Source organism: Crocodylus porosus, unplaced genomic scaffold, assembly GCF_001723895.1.
Source record: "Crocodylus porosus isolate Cpor-Errol unplaced genomic scaffold, CroPor_comp1, whole genome shotgun sequence".
NCBI lineage: Eukaryota > Metazoa > Chordata > Crocodylia > Crocodylidae > Crocodylus > Crocodylus porosus.
In genome coordinates, this window is record NW_017728939.1 from 3,623,715 (window position 1) to 3,646,717 (window position 23,003).

Sequence of the window (23,003 nt, forward strand, 5' to 3'; positions counted from 1 at the left end):
AAACAAAGACTGCATAGTTCAAATAAACATGGCCACAAGACCATGTTTAACATTGAAATCTTTACTTAAAGCCATCTGATGTTCAAAGTTCATAGAACAGTATTCATAAATTAACATATTCATCTACGCAAAGAGAAGTCTTTATAATTCGACATATTTAAAGATGCATGTTATTTCTGCTCTCACTTAATGAATTTGATGGGGGGGTTCATATGAATTGGCTATTTTAACAGAATACAGCAGTCAAATAAATCACTCAGCAATATTAGCTGCATCTTCTATCAAGGACAATGCCCTTTGACTTCTGGTCCTGAAGTATTGAGCAACTGACAAGCTTATATTCCTCACTTCCTCTCCCCTTCATTACAAACAGGGAGGAAATCAATTTAAAATGCTGAATCAAGAGTCTGAACGCAAGGTGTTAATTATAGCTTTGATGTCACCCACAGACCAAAAATCTACCAATGCAGGCTACAATTACTAATATTATTGGTTTGTATTTGCCCTTGAGAGAGTTTCACTTTGCTTTTGGTTTTCTGTAGTCATTATGAATGTGACACAGCTGGCAGCTTTTGTCAGGTCAGAAGGTTATGGGCTTAAGACTCAGACCAGGTCATAGAATCATCCCCCCATGCCCTCTCTTTGGATGGTATGAAAATTATATACCAAAATGACTGGTACTTCATGACATTACTCTCTTAGCACTTAAAACATAAATCTCAGTGTAACTGAATATTACTATACATGTGTATAATAGAGCAAAGGCTTGGCTTTGTTTTTGTAATCTTCGAGTGTGGTATCAGAGGTGCTTTTTCACGGATATTGGCTGTATGAAGAAGTTTGCTTCCTTTAACAATATTACCCAGTCTCAGCTGGGTGTACTCTTACACATGCAAAAATAAATATTGCTCTGTTCTAAGAGATCCTTATTCTGGGCTAAGAGGTGATGATCTAGCTTTATCTATGCAGTTAGATCATGAACTCCCAGGTCAATACATTGCCAAGAACAGCTGTGCAGCCCCATAAATTCTACCAATACTACTTACAAGACCTACCTACTGCCAATCAGGGTAACACCAAAAAAAGCAGCAAGATCAAGAAAATTACATGGACCTCAGTATTATTAACAGCTCTTACACACGTACTTGAAATGCTGTGAGTGTTGTATAACATTGGCTATGCCTTGTAACACAGAAGTGCCAGAGGACCCCAACAGAATCTAGGCTACAATATGCAGCTAGACACTTATTGCACACACAGAAAGATAAGGTCCCTGCCACAATCAGCTTACAGCCTAACTGCAGACAGTGTATGAGTCAGTAATAAACAAACAGGAGAGAGATAAGGAGGAAGGACAAGGTTAAAAGCAAGCAGACCATGCAGTTCCACATGGAATCAAGTTCATTCCTGCTGTTAGAGATACGCTAGATAGAGAACCCACAAGTGCTGCTTTTAAAAAATACATTTCTAATTTCACTGAGCTCTAGATAAAGCAGTCTCTTTATCTAGTGGGGGAGAAGACAGAGAGAGAACAAGAGAGTAAGAGCAAAAAGAATGGGTGAGCAAGCTTTATCCCGCAGCCTTTGGTTAAACGAGATTCTCAAGAATACCTTTATCTTGCTAATATTTTCAAGAATTCTTCTGCAAGTGGATAGCTGAGGTAGCCCCTACTAGACAGCCACTGTCCCCAAAAGTTCACGTTCTAGGATTATGACAATGCAAAAATTGACAAACTGACAAAACAGAAGTGCAAGCAAGTTAAAATAGTGGTAAAGGCAACCACATTTTTTTGTGAGCAAGTCATTTCTGTGGGCAGTCCCAGGCTGACCATCTAGTTGCAATATTTACTGTAATATAAACTTTAATTCTGACTCCTTTGGATACTGTCCTACTACTGGTACGAAGAAGTGGGTTACAGGCTCTGGAAGAACTTTTATTGGAACTTTCCAACTCTTTCACATGAGCTCTTTCTTTTTTAAAGCAGCTGGATTTTCTCTGCTAACTCAGAACTCATCTACTAAATGAAATCTTTCTTTTACTGCAGTTCCGTTTCAGGTTCACAGCTTAGACTGATGGTATAAGAGGATACTAAACACAGAAAACTTGGGAAAGATAAGGAAACAGCCGTTTCTCTTAATTATTCCTTTTCCTGCTGTGCCTTGACAAATTCCTTTAATGCCAGCACTCACCTGTATGTTTTATGTAGTTCCATAACTTTGTCTTCAAGTTCTTTTGTCTGGTTTTGGGCTAGTTTAAACTCACTGGCATAATCTGTACTATGTAGCTCTGGATCATAATCTCCCAGCTCGGATTGGACTGTGTAAGAACCCAGCAGGGCCAACGTTGCAAAGGAACAAGGCAACCGCCCTGTCACAATGTCTTGTCTAAGCTGAAGACACAAATAATACCTACAGAAAAAGAAGAAAATATGATTTACCAGAGAAGGCATGGAAAACAAAAACCTCATAGCTTTTTTGAGCTCAAGCTCTCAAAGATGAAGGCCACTGTTAAGTGTTGACTGATATGGAGCTTTGCTGGTTTTAGCTTGCAAGGAATAAAAGTTAATGTGCACCCTTCAGTCAAAGGATAAAGACCATAGCTGTAGTAGCCTGAATAGATAAATGAGGTAAAAGGCACCTCCCTGCAAAAAGACCAGAGGATGCATCTGACCACTGCAACCAGACTTTGTTCCAGACTTTAACTAGTATGTATTTTATGCTTATACATGTTCCACCACAACATTTAACTAGCCTTGCTCATGTAGTCTTCAGCACAAAATGAACAACAACAACAACAAAAGGAAGAACCCCACAACTGGATCTTCACATTTAGCTACAGTGTTCAAATAGTTTGTTCTCTCTTAGTGCTTTCTAAAAGCTCCCACCATACTTATTAAGTGAGCCAATTACTCAATTAGCAAAATTAACAGGCAATGGTATCCATCTTTACCTTGTTATATCTTCTGTTAGTTGTGCTGGGTCTGGTGGATAAAACTTCACATTGAATGTAAAGTCCCAGGGACCTCCTGTAATTAGAAGCAAACAAGTTTTGAAAAAAAAAAAGCTTCACAATACTCAAGTCTTATGAAAGTTCTGAATATCTACTTGGGCTTTCCAAGTAAAACAAACCATGCAACTTTCAATGTTTTTAATACTGTCTACTAAATTAATCATTGGCTGCAAGAACACTGCTTTTGTAGCAGTGGTAAAATCCCCAATTTGTTCTCACTTAACATAACTTAGGTTTCAAGTACTTCCCCTAAGGAAGCAGGCAAGCAGACCAGAGTAAGGATAAGACCATTCATGTGAAAGACATCACAGATCATATTAAATTCTGAATTAATTTGCTTTAGGACCTATTCCTCATAAAACACTTTATTACCTCTATAAAAGGAACGAAGGAGGCAATGAGGTATAAACAGAGATCAAACAGTGGTGCGATTAATGAGTTAATATTTCACTACTAAACATCCAAGTTTCCAACCTCCCTTGGGGAGAGGCATGCTTAGTGCCTTCAGCTACCTAATAAGAGTTTGGCCCACACAACACAAACATCATATAAATTCAGTACAAATTCCAGTCTCTAAAAAACACCCACAGCTAGGACAGCAAGGGTTTTGCAGGTCAAGACTAAAATGCTTTAATATAGATGTGCTATGAAGCTTATGGTAGCACCTTCCAACAGAACTTACTCCTGATTTCTATAGCCATTGTAATTGTATTTAAAATGTAAGATCAGCCACTATTGAGCAAACTACCGTGAGTAATGATACAAAACTAAACATTCATACAAAAATACAGCCCACCATGATGTAAGGGAGCATACAGGTACATCTTTAAATTGAAAATAACAAATGTGATGCACATATTAATGTAACAGTATAATTATGATGCTATATATAAGTAAGATGCTAAAGTTGAAACTAACCGCACCATTACTCTGTCTTTAGAAAGAATAAAAGCCACTATGCCTTTTGGTACCTGAAAATGTTTTCATGTGTTAAAAATGAAGACACCTTTTTTTTCTTGGAGATGACAGGCACATTTACCTTCAGATAACTGACCAGAGCAGAGGCATGGAATATACTAGGAGTAATTTCTAAAGTTTCTAAAAAACCTAATAAAAATAGAACTACTTTACTCTGTACCATATACCCTGTTAGGTTAAAATGATATTTAAAATCAAGGAAACAAAGCTCACTGTTCGACTTCCTAAGAGATTTAATAAACCTCAAATAGAGAAGGAAGCCATAAAAAAACCCACTACTTTTACAAAACTGCCTTTTATACAACATTACAATTGGAGTTAATGACAAAATCTGCCATTTCCACTGTATGGTCCCAGAAATACCCAAATTATTCAAGGGCAAATCTGAGTGATTGTCTGCTATAAGGGAGATACATAGATAAGCTTACTGGGCCTATATGGTGAAAAGGATCATCCCGTGATATGAGTCTGTATCTTAAATCATGCAAGAGGTGAGGATTTTTCTGTGTGATATCTTTTATTGGACCGTCTGTATCATTGGAAGGAACATAACACAAGCTTTCAGGTACCATTGTGTTCTTCCTCAGATCAGGGGTGGGGAGAGGAAGTAGACAACAGAGCTGAAGAGCAGATAAAAATTAAGGCTTGTGCAAAACTCCATATGTAATTAAAAGCTGGAGATGTTATCAGCAGCTAACAGAGACGAGAAATGTATTACAAAGAGCAACCCCTTTTAACTAGAGAGAAAAAATCCCAGCACCCCCACCACTCCTGGCATTCAGATAGCCCCCTAATTCTGCCCAGCTCCTCATCAGAAGCAAATTCCCTGCTGGTCAGCAGGCTGGTAGTGGAAGAAACCCTGCCTTTACCATAAATCCATGGAACCTACACATCTATCCCAGAACATGGCATACCTCATCCAGGGTACCAAATGCCCACATGGAAGATATGTGAGTGAACTAGAAAAAAATTACACACCAGAACAAACAAAGAAAAGAAGATAAAGGATAGGGACACTAGAACAAAGGTCTGAGAACATTTTAAAAAAAAAACAAAAAACCAAACAACATACTCTCTTTCTGACCTTTCAAGTCCTTGTGCTCAAGGGAAATTTACAAAATACTTTCAAAAGATGGCCTTAGGAACAAAAATTTGTTAGCTTACTGGACACTAAGAATCAGGGACTTAACAGATACACTGACTTCATGGCCCTTTATAATCTATCCCCGTTGAATAGGCTTGCTCTTCTATGTAGGTGACCCTTTCTACTGCATTTCTGATGTGTTGGCTACCTGATAATACCTCTTATATTCTGCTTTTACTTATATATGGAGTTTTGCACAAGCCTTTTTCTAATCTGCTCTTTAGCCCTGCTTTGTTTCTTTTCCCTCCACCCCACAAAGACCCAAGGAAGAGCACAGTGATACCCAAAAACTTGTCTATGTCAGTCCAATAAAAGATATTACCAACAAAATGCTTGCCTCGTGCTTTTTTCTGGACATTCAGGGCTATAACACTATCACAACACTATCCTAATCATACCATTTTCATGAAAACTCTTTTAAATTGGTCACCTTAATCAAATTAATGAAACAGAGATCTCCTTTTAATGTTAGCTCTATACAGGATTTTGCACTTGTCCCACTGTAATCATTTGACAAACATTCATCTTTGGTATGACAGAGGTAAAAGCAGCCAAAGCCCTGAGCAAACAATTCCTTATGTAGCTTCTAAAAAGGAACAGATGATTGGAGAGACAAGCTTTCCCTGGCCTATTCTTTTATCAAACCAAATGGGGTTTTTTCCTTTCACACCATATAAAGAGCGTCTTCAGTTCACAGCTATGCTGAAATCTCTCCTCTTCCTCTCCTTTCTTCCCCTTAAGCCTAACACAGATTAGAATTTTACTTTCAATGCTTTCAGGCAAAAGACAGGGCTGATGAAGCAAGCTGTCACCTACAAAGCTTATCTCTTTCTGAACAGGTTAGTACGGGTGCGCAAACCAGACCATATTAGATTCAGATTTGGATTTGGCCTGTATCCGACAGGGATTTGATTTGTTGATTCAGATCACTTTCCCCAATTCAATTCATCCAAATCCGAATCTGAAGATTCGATGCCGATTCAGAGAATCAGTGATTTGGCCATAGACACAGCTTTAAATGTTTCTTCTATACACCTCGAGGTACCAGGCGCAGCTTGTGAATGCTGCAATGCTGGGGCAGATGGAGCATCCCACAGGAGTGCGAAGGGGCCCCCACATGCTCGATAGTGAACCCAGAAGTGGACTGGAAGTATTTCCAGTCCACTTTCAGGTCCACGGGGGAGTACGCAGGGGGCCACAGGAGGACTCCAGGTACCCCCCCCAGACCCAGGAGGCACCAGTCATGGAGCGGGTGGCACAGGGCCCCCTCCAGATGCTTACCGGCAGACCTGGAAGTGCTTCTGATCCACTTCCAGGTCTGCTGCCAATGTCCGAATCTTTCCGAATCAATTCAGACGATTCTGATTCAATTCGGAGAGATTAAAGGGTCTCCTGATTCAATCTGGATTCGGAGATTCAGCCACTGAATTGGGCCAAATCTCCGCTGAATCGAATCAGGGACCGAAGCTTCACACAGCCCTGCAGGTTAGTCTCTAAGGTGCCCTTCCCTCCTGCTTGACTTTAAACTAACACCGCTAACTACTTCTTTCAGTTTCCTGGCATTTTTCTTTGGAGAAAAGCAAGCCTATTAGTAGACTTCACAGTGCGGTTGTATTATAGCATCAGTTATTTATTCTGACCCCACTGAAGTCACTTGCAGTATTTCTGGACACCAGAGTTGTCCAGAAGTATTCAGAGAAGTTTACTACAGCATGCAACTTTATTTGCCCCTTCCCCATGTCCCCTATTATCTTTAATTAGTTCCCCCTCCCTCTCATAATGTCAGATTAAAGATCCATTTATTTCTGGATTACAGTGTCATGGTCTAGTATTTGTCTGCCTACTGGACATGATCCTTCATTGTGAAAAAATGCCACTGTTGTTCTTAAGAGCCGCAAATCATTAAGTGTAAACTACAAGAAAGTATGTGCTGTCTGAACTGGTGCTGGTCCCTGCCAAATATTCTTACGTGAACTCTAGCTAGTCCTCAGGGGTTCTCTAGATTATGTGCCAAGTCTATAAATATCTACAGTGGGAAGGAAAACAATGCAGAAAAAAAAATTAACTCAATCCACTTACCATGCACCTGTTTTTTTATCTCCTTGGCAGGATCCAGCCATGTCTGTAAGAACAGAAAAGCATATATATTCAGATTGACACATATTATATGAACACCACAGCATTTAGATAAAAAGCATCTGCCAATATGAATGGAGCTGGCTGTTGCAATGCATGCACATACCATATAACTAACACAATTCATACAACCTCGATATCCTCCATTTTTTCAGCATACTCACGCCAGCCTACTGGCTCAAATTCATGTTTGATGTTATAATCCCACCATTTTCTACAATTGCTTCAGAGTGGAAAGGATGGAATGAAGGGCAGTAGCAGAATTCATATCCACAATTTTTGTCCCAGTAGGACAAACTAGTGCATATACACTGCATACAAGATGAATTGAGATTGAAAGGGCAATAAAACTAGTATACCCAAAGCTCCATTCATTTGAATTCTTACTATGGTCTTGAACAAGAAAACAATATTTTCCAAGGGAAGCGCTCTCTCTCTGTGGACCTAGAGGTGCAGAACACTGCAATTTTCACCATTATGAAGATACGCTCTGATGCAGTCATGAAGTATAATTTTCTGACATATCACTCACTGGACTCCTTATGAAAATCTGATTACAGCATAAAAAGTGTAGGGCCAACTCATAGAAGGGAAAAGCATTGGTAAAATGTTCAAAAAGTAGTGGTTGAAGTTTTCAAGTACTGTAAGAGATTACACATATATTAAGAAAAAAATTTCAGTTTCTCTAGTTGCCTGAAATTAGTATGCTTTTTGGGAAGAGGGGTTAGGGAAGGGGAAAAACTGATGCTGTCAGTCCTACCAATGCCTGATCATAACCCTTTCAGCACCTCAATCCTGAATTCCTCTTTAACAGAAGCCCTCAACTTTTACCATGATGTATGGAGGCAATGCAATGTTTATCGTTTTCCTCTAGGGGCTAGAATGAGACTACCACATTCATTTTCATGTGAACTAAGCAGGATTTGAAAGCCTAGGTCTTCTGAGGTGAAAGACTAGTATGCTTAACCTGCTGAGCCTTCTGAGCTCATCTTAACCTAAAGGGTTTTTAGCTTCATAAATTACTGGTACAACTGTAGTTAGGTTTAAATTAAATGTGTTAAATAAGCACTCTGCCCCTTCCAACTTGTAAAAGTAAAGCTGACATGCATGCAGAAGGGTGCATAAGCCAGATATACTGTGTAGTAAACGGAGCAGCTTTTTATCTAAGTGCTGATGCTACCAATGTTCAGTTACCCCAGGGAGAAAAGGGCCAGTTAGGTCAACCCAAACACAGCCCCCGTGCAGTCATGCATTCATGGAATGCATCCTGTCTGCCTAATCCAACAGACAATGAAGAGTTCAGTAATTAATGATACTTTTATCCAATGCTGTGTCATGAATCAGTAGAAAACAATTCTCTCTTTCAGAGTAGTATCAACTCTAGTGCACACTCCTTCAGTGCTTAACAGTCACTCTATTCACTTTTACCATCTGATTTTCCAGTGTGGGAAAATGCTCTTCCTTGGGGGCATGGTTGGTTTATTTCCAAAGTAAAAAGGTAGGAATATCCAGGTATAATATTTTGCCTACGTTTATTTTACACACACATACGCACTTCCAGCCCTTGCCATAATTTTGAAGGAGGTTCAGAAGTTGACTTGGTGGGGCCTTGAATTAAGAACACTTTCAGCTGATAAATCAAAACAATGAAGTGGCAGCTTTTTTTCCCCCCTCAAAGAGTACTGTAAGGCAAGGAAGGAATTTTATGCTTGGCAGTTTTCTTTCCAGTAAGACAAAGCTTATACAAGGCAATCTTCTAATAAAGCAAATGGGGGTTGCGAACAGGAACAGATTATTTCAGACAAGGATTAAAACTTCAGCAGCTGTTTAACTATGTCAATCTTTGTTTTAAGTGACAATAAATGTTTGTGACTCAGAAGTTTGCTACTCAGGGTGTTTCCTTGGCTCACTGTAATCATTAAGAAATTAAAACCTCAACCTCACATTTTGACTTCAAATGGAAAAAACAAGCATATGCATAATTTTGCTTTTTTACTGAAGGCAGTGAAATTGGTATTCCTCCAGTTTTCCTGTCCCAAACCTCAGAAAGCCTCCTCAACTCAAGTGACAGATACAAAAAGACACTCTATCTGTCAGTTCTCGAGAGTAACAAGGTTAGATAATTGCCAGATATGTGTTTCTCCAACACAAAAATGCAATAGTGAAAAGTCTTGGCATGAACAGCTTGATGTTTTTGTCCTGGAGATCTCTTATGAAATTCTTTGCATACAGTAGATTTCACTTAACAAATATGGAATGAAACAGCTCATACTGCATAACTGGAAGAAAAACAAAAAAAAAAAAAAATCACACTGCAAATACAAGGAAGTACATCAAAACCAATGAAGACCAAGCCCAGGCATCAGCTGATATGAACAACTATACTTCATTACCCATAAGAAAATTTACAAATATTATGTTCTAATGATTTAGCTACTTCTTCCCACCATAATAACCCTTCTCATCATAAGCAACTGCATTATATGTAACAAACAGGTAGTCAGAATATTAAGTTACAATAGGTCTTGGGTTCAATGCTGAAGTCAGCCACTGATCTGAATTCAACATATCTGGGGACTGAGTTCTTGCCTGAATAAAGCTGCAGTTAACATTTCTGTCAGGCACTCTGGGTTATTAAAAAGATACACAGGATGTTAAAGTGCCAATAGGAAAATTACACTGCATAAGTTTCAGTATCAAAAACGTCTTTTCTACCCAGCAAACACACTAAAAGCAACATATTTCTTAAAATTACACACTTCTGGTATTTTCTATCCCTTCTGTCAAAGACAAGCTGCAGCCTGAAACATTAATCCCAAATTACCTCTTACCAGACCTTACAAAAAGGCTGAAGAAATTTCTGCAACTCTGCTATGATATGTTTTCCCATTCTGAAAAGTTCTCAAAAAAGAGCAACACTTTCCACACTTTGAATCAAGTAACTGTCTGTTTTCATCCATACATATTTTTCATGTCTGGTTTCTGCAGAAATTAGGTATATCCTACAGTCTAATGATACCTCTACACATTTCCTAAACTCTTTCCCCTCACTGATGCACACAGCAGGTGTGGAATTTACATATGCAACTCGACAGGGGGTTTCTTCTGTGGTGAATGTACAAAGAAATTAAGTCTTGAACCACTTACAGGTCTTCCTTTTTGTCTTCCCCATACAGCTGAAGCAGCTAGCATGGTGCAGCAAAACAGCAGGGCTCAGGGAATAAGTTGTTGCCATTCATATACTAATTGACTAGTTCATTTAGACATACATTAGAAGAATATCCATGATGCTAGACAAGGAGATTGCCCAGGCAGAGTAAAATAAAACAAGCCTGAGATTAAACCCATATCACAGTTATGGCAGTGACAGAAGCATCAGTTATGGGGGGAAAAAATGCTAAAAACAGAGGCATCTTTGGAGAAAGAAGAATCCATTCTACATATTCTTGACTTGTAAACGCACAGTCAAATCCTATAGGCTTAATTATCTGTAAAATACAACCAATTTTTACTGCTTGTTGTTGCTCGGCATACCGTCCTCAATAAATACATGGAACTCACTCATCAGGGAGAAATTTTCCCCCAAATCCTTCAGGGTTCATGGCCTGCTTCCATAGCTTAGATTTTTACACCCTTGCTTTATCCATTACATTCACCATAACACATTTGTTGGGGGTTTTTTTGATGGAAAGAAAAACTTGTTTTCCCTGGTACTCGTGAACAGCTGGAACTCTTAAGTCCTCTGTTGTAGCTTTACAAGTCAACAACAGTATTTTTATTAAGGACCAGAATATAAGCTATTTCTGCATGTGGTTTCATTAAAATACATTTTACCCCAAGTTTGCTTTGCTTCCACCACTAGCAAACCACACATTGTACTATTTTATAGAAGATAATTCTGTTTTACTCCCAATCATTACCCCTTAAAATGCAGTTTGTCAGCACTTCGAGAGAAAAAAAAAAATCAAATTATAGATAAATTATTTTTATTTTAGAAGCATTAAACTCATTTGGTCCCTTGAGCTGGGTTGAGATGACAGAGCACCTTGCAGGCCAGATCCGGACCCATCTCCAGTGGCAAGGTAAGTGGCAGCAGGGCTGACACAGCCATCACTGGCCTACCACCCTGAAATGCGTCCCCAGTGGGACCAGGAATTAAGCCACAGGCCCATTCCTGAAGTCTCAGCCCCTCCAAAAACCCCATAGGCTGGATGACATGGCCATAGATGCAACAGCCCCAATTTAGAACATTTATACATTTTCTTGACAAGTTGTTCAAATCAGGACAAAGTTAACCATTGGTTGTGGCTTGTAATTCAACAAGCATTTGCTTACCTTGGCAGTTGGAGAGTCCCATATGGCGAGTCCAAAGTAGTCTTCTTCCAAAAGATTGAGGTGTTCACATACTTTTCTTAGCAGATCCTGTCCCTTGGCATGTTTCTGCAGACAACCAAAAGATTCCATATTATGCACCATCTTAAGCCTTTCCCCTGCCACCCCACAGAAGTCAGAGAACTCCTGAACATATTTCTGAGCATTAAAATAGCTCCAAAACTCCAATTCATACCACCTCAGCAATTTATGGCTGAGGTATTTCTTTTGGGCCAGTAGAATCAGATTCTAACAATGCAAAGCATGGCTGGTATGAAAAAAGAAAGTATTTAGAATAAAAGAAGATAATGCCAAACCTTTTACTCACTGTCCTAAAGGTCACTTCATCTGTGCCTCACCCTACTACCTGAAAAATGGTTATGCAGAGCATTGTGTAGCTAAAGGTTTTTTTGAAAAAATGCTGCAAGAAAATGCTCTCACTTCAGTGATAGGTACCAGTATAAAAATGCTAAAACAAATAGATATTCATTAAGTGATGACCAGATAGATTTCTGTTTTATCTGAACTTTTTATTCTGACATGCTTGTTTTTTCAGAGGCAGTATGCTCTGCTGGTTTGAGCAAAGGAGTATGACCTCTGGGTTCCAAAACTATTTGCAATTGCTGGGATGGACAAGGCACAACGCCCATGTCTGAGAACTCCTTTATAAAAAGGAGAATATTCATCTGTTTAGAATTAATTCTAGAAGTGAAGTATTACATAAATGTAATGTTCCACGGAGGTTTTCTACTTAAGGCTTTCAGCATAACAGCATTTTCAGCATGAGGACATGCAGAGTACAGGTTGCACTCTTAAAATATTGTAATTATTTGACTATTTAAAACTACTTTCAATGGTACAATATGTTCATGCAGCAAAAATGAATGAAAATTGTGAGACTGAGAAAAATGCATATGGATTAGACCTAACTACTAAATTCCAGCAAATAGTCTACAGAAATAATGGACATCTAGATAATTTGAACCTCGGATATTTTGAGACGGAAACAGACTGGCAGAGAGGGAACAGCTGTTCAAGCTGTAAAAGGATTTACAGCTCCAGGGGTAGAGCCATTACTTGGCAAATCACAGGAGCAGCAAACATTTTTCAGACTTCAGCTTCATGATTGTAGCAGCCTTGCCTGAAAAATTCCTACTTTGCTCTTGGGATCAAACACTATTGCTAAAATTTTGCTCCCTCTATACTCCAATAGCTACTATTCACCTCACTCTTTTCTGGTCTATGAAAGCATTTGGCCAACACTCCTTCAGATATTCTGCAGGAACAAAAAAAATGGACAAACTCTGTCTGCATAGGAATAAGAGTCCTTTTATAGTACAGTACAAAGGAAACCTGTCCAGAGCATAAAACTATTACCAGAAACATCTCAGTCTGGTGGAGGCTCTGATGAAAAGGAAAGATTTTTAGGAACTGAAAAAATCTACGCCCCCACTAAGGCAAAACAAATTTGCTGATGAAAGCTTTCTGCCTTTTTTCTTTTTATTTAGTCCTGCCCATTGTTTTTTGTTAAGTATTATTACTGAGTGCTCATATGTACTGGTGATCAAAGAAACATCCCTCCTTCAAAATTAATGCCAGTGAGCCCTTGAGAGTATATAGCTTACTTGAAAAAATATACTGCTCAGGTTATTTTTTAAAGAATTGGAACTAAAACAATTGAAAAATAGAGAGATGTTGGAGGGAATCAAAATTCTACTTTCTGACCAACAGTTTAGAAAGAAGTGTTGGAGAAGTTTATTCTTCCTGAAGGCATTTTGCACTGATTTACTCAGCCACACCTTCGCAACTCTTCCCCATATAAATTTTAACTGGTTTCTCACAAACTGGTGAGATTATGTTGGAGGTAAAGACAATGGGGGTAGCTGCATCAATATATGTTTACACAGAAGAGAGTGTTATACAATCTGATCTTTAACTTTACCATAATTTTCTGAGCCATATAGTGGAATAGATTTACCTTGTTACCCAGGGTGAGATTATAGCAGCTGTCATACTGCCTCATGCTATCATCAACCGATCATACAAGTTAAGGAGGAGGCAGAAATCACGAGGAAATATAATTTTTTTAAAAACAACCAACCAAGCACAGCTCCAGGCAGTGGTATATGAAACGTAAAAATAACACGCTGTCCAGGGCAGCAGTACTGAACCCACTGCTCAGCCACAATGCTTGAAGTTTCTTTCCTATGGATGTCATCTTTATAACCAAGGTCTTTATAGGTTGTGCTCATTTAAAACCCCCACCTTTATGACCCACACATACCCTAAAAACTGATGATCCAGTGCTAAAATTTAAGTAGCCAATTCTATGCAAAACCAACAGCATCAGTATTACAAACACTGATACAGTGATCTATTTGTACATCCAAGGAATTGCTTTGCACAAAAAACCCCAGGACTCAAACAGACCACAAATGGGCATCTGTAATTCTGTAATCTTAACTTAACTAGCAGATTCAGATTTTAACACATTCATGAAATCTCAAGTGCTAAAGATCTGATTCTTTAACATTTGGGCCAAATATTCAGAGATTGAGGTAGAGATCTCTGATAAATGTTTTACCTCTGTCACAGTGGGTCAGCTGATGAAATAGTATATAATAAAAATAATGTAAAACCAAAAATATTCAGACAGCATTACAGAACGACTGGAGTTGCTGTGATGTGGATTCTAAATTCTATTGCTGTTTAGTGCAAACATATTCAACAATATGCAAAAAATTGTCATTTTGCTATGATTTTTTTTTTTATGTGAAAACACAAAATGCCTTGTGGGCCATCAATTCTGTTAGCGGGTATTTAAAAACAGCCTACTGCCTCATGAGGGCTAAGTCAAGAGCATGTGTGGACTGCCAGCAATACTACTGTAACCATTCAGTAAGAATTCCTATAAACATTGATGTGAGAATAAATAAATGAAAGAGTTATGCCTAGTAAGCATCTCAGCTAAGTCTTTCAAGATCTGATGTGTATAAACAGGAGGAATTTGATTAAAAGAAAAGGACCACAAACAATATTTTGGCAAAAGTTCATGTGGAAGCAATCTAAATTTTTTCTGTGATGAGCTTTGCTGAAATTGTTCTCTGGTTATTAGTCAGCAGCAATGTAATCTTATATTTCTAAGCTATTCTGAGCTGAGAGAAAAGCTTGCCAAAGCACATAAAACCAGCTGACAATACACATTGTTTGACCAAAAGCCAGAAAATATTTAGACATATAGTTGAACCTTAGTAGGATATCAAAATCTAACTGTAGTCTGAAACATCAAGAGCTGGGGGGGAGGAGGGGGGAGACTGATGATAATGGGTTTTTTTAAATGCCTTCAACTAGGCAAGAACTTTTTTCTTTTTTTGTAATTTCCAAAGTGTCAGACCATTTTTTGTACCTTGTAAATAAGTATTATAGTACGATTCTTCTCCAACAAAGTTTTGCCGTTCACTTCACTGACATGCTATTAGACCCTTATTTATGTGCAACTTGCAGCTTCTCCCATCTGTATATTCTGAAAGAACAAAAGCACTTACATCCATAGTACACTCAAAAATGGTGTCATCCAGCAAAGTAACTTTGCAGTGCATGTTTCTGTGTCTTTTCACTGTTCTCTGGGTGGCCTTTAAGTCTTTGTCTGCCTTTGTCTCCGGGTTCTCTCTTTTCACCTCTGCCCTGGAACACTCTTCCTGCACACTGCCGTCTTCCTTAATCTCAAGGTCTTTGATGTCTGGGTCCTGATCTTCTTTTCTGTCCTCCTGAGCAGGCTGAAACCCCACAATACACGCAAATCTATTACTTAAATGTTTCAAGCAAGTAGTGTCATACAAACAGCATATTGATTGAACAGATGTAACTTTAGGTAATTAAAATCCACCAGAGATCAAACTGGCTCAGTTCTCAGGAGTTCAGACCACCAGTGCTTTTCTCCAAGCCTGTAACCTGCTCTCTCTAATCTATACTTTTTCCCTTGAATTATATTTCTGCCCCTGCTAGTTGAAAATAACTGAAATGTAAATCAATGTAGTACCATCTCCCTGAGCAAAGTACCTGAAACAATAGCTCTGACACAAGTTGAATATAGAAGAGTTCAACTGGGTGTTAGTTCTGAAATCTAATGATACACTAATAGTTACTGTGATTGACTGAAATTATCAAAGCACAAAAGAAAAGAGGATTGATTAAACTGTGCAGGTCTTCATAATCCGTTAGTGGCATCTCATTTAAGATGTGTCAGATTCTTCCCCTACCTGAAACTGAATCTTGCAGGCAAGGCAGCCGGCAAATTAGCTTACTCACGTATTAAAATAACAGACTGTCACACTTGCATGAAAACAGTGCACGCTTTAGTATTTATGTACACAGAATATTCTCACAGAAGTGGGACAGAATTCTTGGGGTTGGCAATAATTTAACCTTTGAGCTCGTATTTCTCTAAAATTCAATCAAAAGACATGGGCTGTAGACTTCATATTTACCTCACTGACATGCAACACTAGTGTCAGGCAGTGTGAACAAGTGCTTAAGCCAGTGGTGTGAAACCTAAGGGTTTCTTTACAAGACACAGGGCAGGGCTGGGCTAAAATACCTGAGCCAGCTCGGAGCAAAAAATGAGCCTGAGCTAATGTAGTGTTCCACTAAGCTAATGATCCCTGTTTCTCAATGGAGCTAATTAACCTGCACCAACATGGCTATACTATCTCTGGCACCTAAGCTAGCCCATCCTTACATAACAATGTATTGTGCCATATAGACAAAACTAAAGAGAGCTGAATTCCATCCCAGGCTCTACCACTTGCCTACTATGTGGCTTCCCCTCAAAGACAGAAAGAAAGAAAAAAGAAAGAAGTAATTGGCCATCAATTTTTAGGTGTCCAACTAGAAGCACCCTTTGCCTGACCTCTGCATTTCAAACCCAAGATCCAAACCATATGGCTACTTTTGATTGTCTATTATATCCTTTGCTTCAGTTTTTCATCTCTAAGGTAGAAATTATATCAACCTTTTTAAAGTTTTGTGATCTAGCCTTAAAAACTAAATCAGAGTTTCTGGAAACCAGGTCTCTAATTTTCTTACAATCCTTTAAAAATCCCAGTCTACCCACACGTAGTGCTCAGTGTTAGTATCTGTGGGGCCCCAGAAAAACAGGGTGTAACCTCAGCTGAGGACTCTGAGGTCCTAAACTTTCACTAGGGGCTTACATGCACATAATGGCCATGTCCCCACGAGCAGAGGTGTACGGTTGCCATGGGGAAAAAAGCAGCAGCACAAACCTGTAACAGGCTAGGACCACCTGTGCTGGCCCCAGTGGCCTTACCTGGGGTCCTGGCAGCCTCCCTGGGCTGCAGCAGTGGTGATCCACATGCCTGGAGCCTGGCTGGCAGCTGGACTGTGGCTCTAGGCAGCCAGGCTCCAGTTTCAGGCAGCACACATTGCTACCACATATGCCACCCTGCTTTTTTATGGTGTGGGGTTTTTTTTGACACCAGGATTTCCTGGTGTCAAACAAAACCTACTGTTCTGCAAATTACCGGTGCAGCAAATGCCTTCTTTATCTGTGTCTAAACTTTACTTAACTTGACAAATAATCTTAGGTACAATCTGTCTCTCTAGTAAACCAAGTAAAATGAATCTATAACACCTGTTATTTACCCATTTTTTCTTTTGTTTTCTTACCTGTGTCTCTGCACTGCTGAGTGAATGAAGATCTAAAGATGGATCAGTCTTCAGTTCAGGCTCTGGTGCAGCTATTGGAGCCTTCAACAGAATCTCTTCATCAGGGCTGGCTCCTAAGTCTCTCTCTTTCTGGCCTCCTTCACCTGGTTCCTTTGGAGTTTCAGCTTCTTTGTCGTCTTCAGAGACTTGAGACTTGGGTCTTTTGAGAAACGATGAAAATAGGCGTGACAGGCCCCGACCCTCAGAAGTGCGGCGCTCTTTCTTGCTCTGGTCCTCGTGTGTGGGGGTATCACCGTTGGAGGCCTTCTGCTTCTGCCCAGGCTGATTTTGTCCCTCAGATGCCTGTTGGGGAGCCTCTTCCTCCGAAGAAAACTCTTGCTTACGAGTTTCAGCAGCTACGTCTTCCTCCTTTGGCTGTTGTTCCTTAGGCTGTTCGGGCTCAGCCACTAAGCTCTTCTCTGTTGTCATGATGAAGCTATAAAAAGAGAGTTTAAAAAAGGTGAAAAACTTTTCTCAGGGTTCACATATGCATTAAGCCATTGCATGGCAAAGAGCAAACACTAAGAACCATTTATGTACAGCCACTCTTCTCAGGACTGCTGCGTCTCAAATACAAAAAAATTTGCCACTGACCATTCACTGCTTAATCTTTCCAATAGAAGCACCTTGATCTCTGCCTGCTCACACATCTTTTATATCAGGCATTATACAAACCCAAACAAGTTTCAGATGTGTTAACAGCTCTTGCATAAAAGGTCACTTCCTTCCCATGCATTTCTTAGAATTCATGGAGATGATTGCAGCCCTCTTACTTAATCAAAAATGCTAACCAAGGAGCGCTACTGCCAAAACATGACAAGAGTGGAAGACTTAAAGATGCAAAAGCAAGTAACAAGGTCAGGGAGGTAGGAACTTCCTCTGACATGTCTAAGTTTAGGTCAGTTTTTACTTTCTAACAGAACTTTTTGCTTCTACATTTTTGTGGAAAGTAGGGAGGGGAGAACAGGCATGTCATTAAGTCAACTTCTCAGTGACATTCTGCACAAAAAATTCTGGAGCAGCCACATACTCCCTTACTGAAATATTACAGTATTCTTTTTTATTGGTAATAGGAAGTTTCAAAAGCAAAATCCCAAATATGCATTTTGTATTATCAGTAAGAGTCTTCAAGGAGATAAAACAAAACAAACCAACCCCCCTCCCCCCGCAAAAAACAAAACAACCTTAGAGCAATTTTATAGCCTACCCACAGTAAGTGTCCCTGCAACAGACCAGAGAACTTAATGGTAAATTAAACAGTGAAAATACACAAATGCAGTAAAATAATCCTCTTTATCTCCTTTACCATGATAGACTGCTGCACTATTCAGAATTGCTCAGAATAGTATTTACTGAGGTCCAGGTAAAAGATGTATTATTTTAATTATATATGCCTTTAAGCAGTTAAGTAAACCTACTAGGCTGTGGAATTCAGCGTACACAAGTTGAGACTTGCACTGGATGGTAAAAACATCACAATTTAAAATTAAAATAGTTTCTGAATAAAATTTATTCTTCTAATGAAGTTTTTTTTAAGTGCATTTTGCTCATCTGATGCACTGTTTACTTCAACTTTAACCTAGCCATTGATGCAAAAACGATGCAAATCACATGAGAAGACTATCTATTCAAAGGGTCTGAGATAATCATGCTTTAGAGGGGATAGAACTAATCTTGGAGAGTTGCATCACATGTTTCTATAGTAACAAGTTATCACTGCTTACATAGGGACCACAAGCTGAAAGCTGTTTCAAGCCAAACTGGCCCAAACCTTGTCGAAACATTTATTCAGCTTCTCTCTTAGAATCAAGAAACAGACAGGGTGCTGGCTCCCCCATTACGCCATTTAACAGAACCAGAATTTGCCCCCAGTCCTTAATTTTTAAGTCATTTTCTACCTAGAACTAGCTGCCAAAGTAATCAAAATGTTTCAGAAAAAAAAGCATAAGAATGCGATTCACCTATTACAAAAGAGTTGTCCTAAAAATGTTGTTAACTCTGTAATGTATGCACCAACTGTTCTAAACACCCAAGGTGCAGAATTTGCTACATATTCCAAGTCTCCCAGACAAGTTATGTTGATTCTCCAACATAAAACTCAGTACTGGGATTTCCAGAGTTCTCTCTCTACAGGAATGTGCTGCTCATGACGACTGCCTTGCTAAACACAGTGGATGGAGAAGTCCTCTACTGGCACTAAGTGTGGGGTTGCCATGGGAAATCCAGGACACTGCTGCCCTCCTCACTCCCCGCCAAGGTCAGAGGCGCTGCTGCAGGCAGAGGAAGAAGTGAAGACGAGCAGCGTGGCACCTGTTCCACCTCCCCACCAGACTGCGTCCCATGCCCCTGCAATTCTGGGACTTTGATTTTAATTTTCACCAACTGGTTGGGACCTGCCTTTGAAATCTGGCATTGTCCCAGCCAAACTGGGGACATATGGTTACCCTAACGGATATAATTCTAATACACAGCACTTCAGTCACTCCAAGTCAGGGTTCTCCCTAAGGGAATGAGTTAGGTCACTCTTCACAGTACTCTGTTACAAGGTTAAGGTTGCCAACAGGTCCATTATGCTAAGGGATTTTGAAATGCAAAGTGGTCTAGCAACAGCTAAAATCAAGACTCTATGAAGATACTATTTCTGCTCATTTCCTATTGGCCACTGAACTACCATGAGGTGGAATAACATTTCATTCATGACTCACCTGGGAAGAATTTGAACTAGTAACTTCTCAGTGAAAGATTATCCTATGCCCAATCTCTGGAGTCCTAACTTGGTACCCTGTGGATATCTCTACCTTCCCTCACCATTTCCAATTGATGGGCCAACACTTCCAACCTACCAATGGTCAAATAAATGTCACCTTAAAATTAACCGCTCAGAAGACAACATAATATTAAAATAGTTAATGTATTTTAACTCATTTGACATGAATCAATTGCGGACTTTCTCGTTCCCAGCAGCACACAACTGAGCTATCCATGGACCACCAGAAAGCATCTGGGGACCACAGTTTGAGACCCACTGCCCTAAGTTATGCAGTCCATACACAGCATTTCTAGTTTGTTTTGTAGTAGGCGCTAGAAATCAGACTAGTTACCACACTTATCCAGACATAGTGGTATTAATATCAATCGAAAAAAGAAAGAAAATATCCCAACAAAAAGCAAACTAAAAAAGTCTTCACCCATCTTTTCAGACAGGCTTTGAAAAATCATGCATGCCTGGACCCTTTGTTGCATTAGTTTCACAAAGGCTTCAAAGGAGGAAACAAAAGAGTTAAACATAAGAGTGAGATAAGGATAAAACAACAATAGGTTTCTGTTTACTTGCATGAGCCCCTGCACCCTCCCACCACTTGGAAGGGACCTAAGCACATCCTTTCATCTTTAAAACTGTTTGTATTAGATTTCCATCTGCGCTGCTCTTCTCCTTGCCTGTTCACTACAACAGGGAAAACACAACAACCCACTGTTTTTAAGCCTGCAGTAAACTGTTTGAGTGAGAATTACATCAGGGAGATTCACATCTGACACTCAACTTCTACTGCGGATCCAATTCCCTCAGCTTACAGATGTGTCTTCACCACTGGCCAGCCTCAAGTCAAGTTTGAGTTACTTCTGGCCTTCAAAATATTAGAAAAAGTGACCTAGTTACTTCTTTAACAGACTCTAAACTTGCACTGTTGTGGCCTAGCTCAGCCCCTCTACCATAGTTACTTAGTGAAGGCCCCTCTGGTATTGGAGATGGCGGACACCTACATCATCTTGGAGCTCATTCGGCCACCTCGGCTCATAACAGTCACTCTCTGTAGCTCCGACGGTGCGCTGCCAAGCCTATTTCATCCTGCATGTGCTGGCTAGAGGTGGTGTGTGTATTTGCTGGGGCTACTCAGGAGAGGGTATGTTATTGTTGCTACCTTATCATCATCAGGGGTGTTGAATTAGTGCATTTATTTTTTAGAAGCCTGGCAAGGGTCCCCTTAGCGTATAACAGTCCCTCTGCAAGAAAGTTAATAAAAATTCAAATAAAATGTAGATAGTGCTATGCAGCTCTACCTTAAAGAGAGCTGCATGGTACTTTCTAAGCATCTGAAAATACAGCTCAGGGGATAAATGTTAATAATTTAAGTGGAGAGTTTCTATATTTGCTTAATGGAGACTTTTTTCCCTGCAAGACATTTGAGATTCATGCAGAAAATTACGGACAGTAAATTTCAGCAGCAGAAGCAACTAGTAGTTTTCTCCATTTCATACAGCTGGTTTCTTGCTGGAGAAAACAGCAATAGTTACTATGTCACTGGGTCTCACTTTGTGGTCTCTATGAGCAATCAATACAGGCAAAGTAGGACGTAAGAGAGGGGGAGACGCAAATAATCCTAAAGGTGCAAGACATGATACACCTAGCTCTGCACTGGGACCTCAGCAGCTCCGCATACTCATTCCATTGCTTATTTTCTGTCATATCCAACAAGAGCCCTGCAAGTCTTATGAGTCTTGTCATACAAAATAAAAAGAAACCAATAATTAAAGCACTTGCAATCCACCTCTAAGTTCCTGAGCTGGATATGAGGACAGGAGTTCAGAAACAGGGAAGTGTTAACTAACTGAACAGTAATCTACCAAGCACAAAGAGTGTATCAGGAAAAAAAAAAATGCACACTAAACTTCCACCAATGGTCAACTTGCTGGGACATCCCATGAAGGGATGGCACTTAATTACACCACTAAGTCAAATACAGGCATATTATAAAAACATTAATATTCAGTAAAAGAGAATTCCTTTGCTAGGCTGCTTTGTCATTACTCTGCATGGAACACATTCGGAAAAAACATATTTGAAACCCACGCTAAACAGACTAGACGACCTCCTGAGGTCCCTTCCAGCCCTACTTTCCTACCACATAAAGGTAAAACGTAAAACCAGGGCTCTTGAGGTTAAGGAGCTGCTAGGAGTGAAGTAAACAAGAGAAACTACAAATAGGCACTTCCTTTCCAAAGTCTCTGTTCTGTTTACTTGGTTAGATGTTAACAAAGGAACAATTCTTGTACAGTCATAGATCATGCTTTTTCCCTAGTACCAAAAGGTGGGTCTTGAACAAACATCTCCATGCATTTCCTTTGTCCCCTGGGATTTGTGTCATTCCATTTCTTCTCTCAGGCCAGCATACTTCATAGAGCCAGGAATGTGGAGATGGGTCTGTACAAATACTTCCTCTCACAGCCCCTCCCAATAAACATCTAGTGATCAGCAAAGCACCAAACAGCAACGTGCTGGGCATAGTCACGTACTTGCACAAGACCCTGATGTACTCTGGTCCACCATGCTTTTAGGGCTCACTGAATGCTCCCTCTGAAGTTTTACATTTAAAATTCATTTTCATGCTTTCACCTGAAAGCATATGTACTAAGGCTTTATCTTGTAAAATTAAAAAGCAGTAATAAAAAAAATAAAATCAAAAGATACCGCATTAATTCCACATGCATTTCCTAAGCCTTAACTATACAAAGCTGCTTGATAAACACCTAGTTTGTTATCCCCTGGAATCCCTGAGCATAGCTCACAGCAAGAGTTTCCTATGCAGGTAGCTTGTTAAATATTCAGGGAAGATACTGTTAATAGGAAACACGGTCAATTCTG

General features: G+C 39.6%; 1 protein-coding gene across 20 annotated transcripts in view; it reads right to left on the minus strand.

The window, feature by feature from the left end:
• The window catches only part of EPB41 (erythrocyte membrane protein band 4.1), a 152,743-nt gene that overhangs the window by 56,870 nt on the left and 72,870 nt on the right, over positions 1 to 23,003 (minus strand). For 19 of the 20 annotated variants that reach the window (XM_019547687.1, XM_019547686.1, XM_019547685.1 and 16 more), the window contains exons 2-7: positions 17,324 to 17,798; positions 15,184 to 15,414; positions 11,603 to 11,707; positions 7,211 to 7,253; positions 2,950 to 3,025; positions 2,190 to 2,408 (exon numbers count right to left, since the gene is read on the minus strand). In XM_019547687.1, the coding sequence (XP_019403232.1) occupies positions 2,190 to 2,408; positions 2,950 to 3,025; positions 7,211 to 7,253; positions 11,603 to 11,707; positions 15,184 to 15,414; positions 17,324 to 17,791 (1,142 nt within the window). In that variant the 5' untranslated portion in view covers positions 17,792 to 17,798. The remainder of the gene's footprint in view (positions 1 to 2,189; positions 2,409 to 2,949; positions 3,026 to 7,210; positions 7,254 to 11,602; positions 11,708 to 15,183; positions 15,415 to 17,323; positions 17,799 to 23,003) is intronic. The other variant, XM_019547678.1, reaches the window with a different exon arrangement.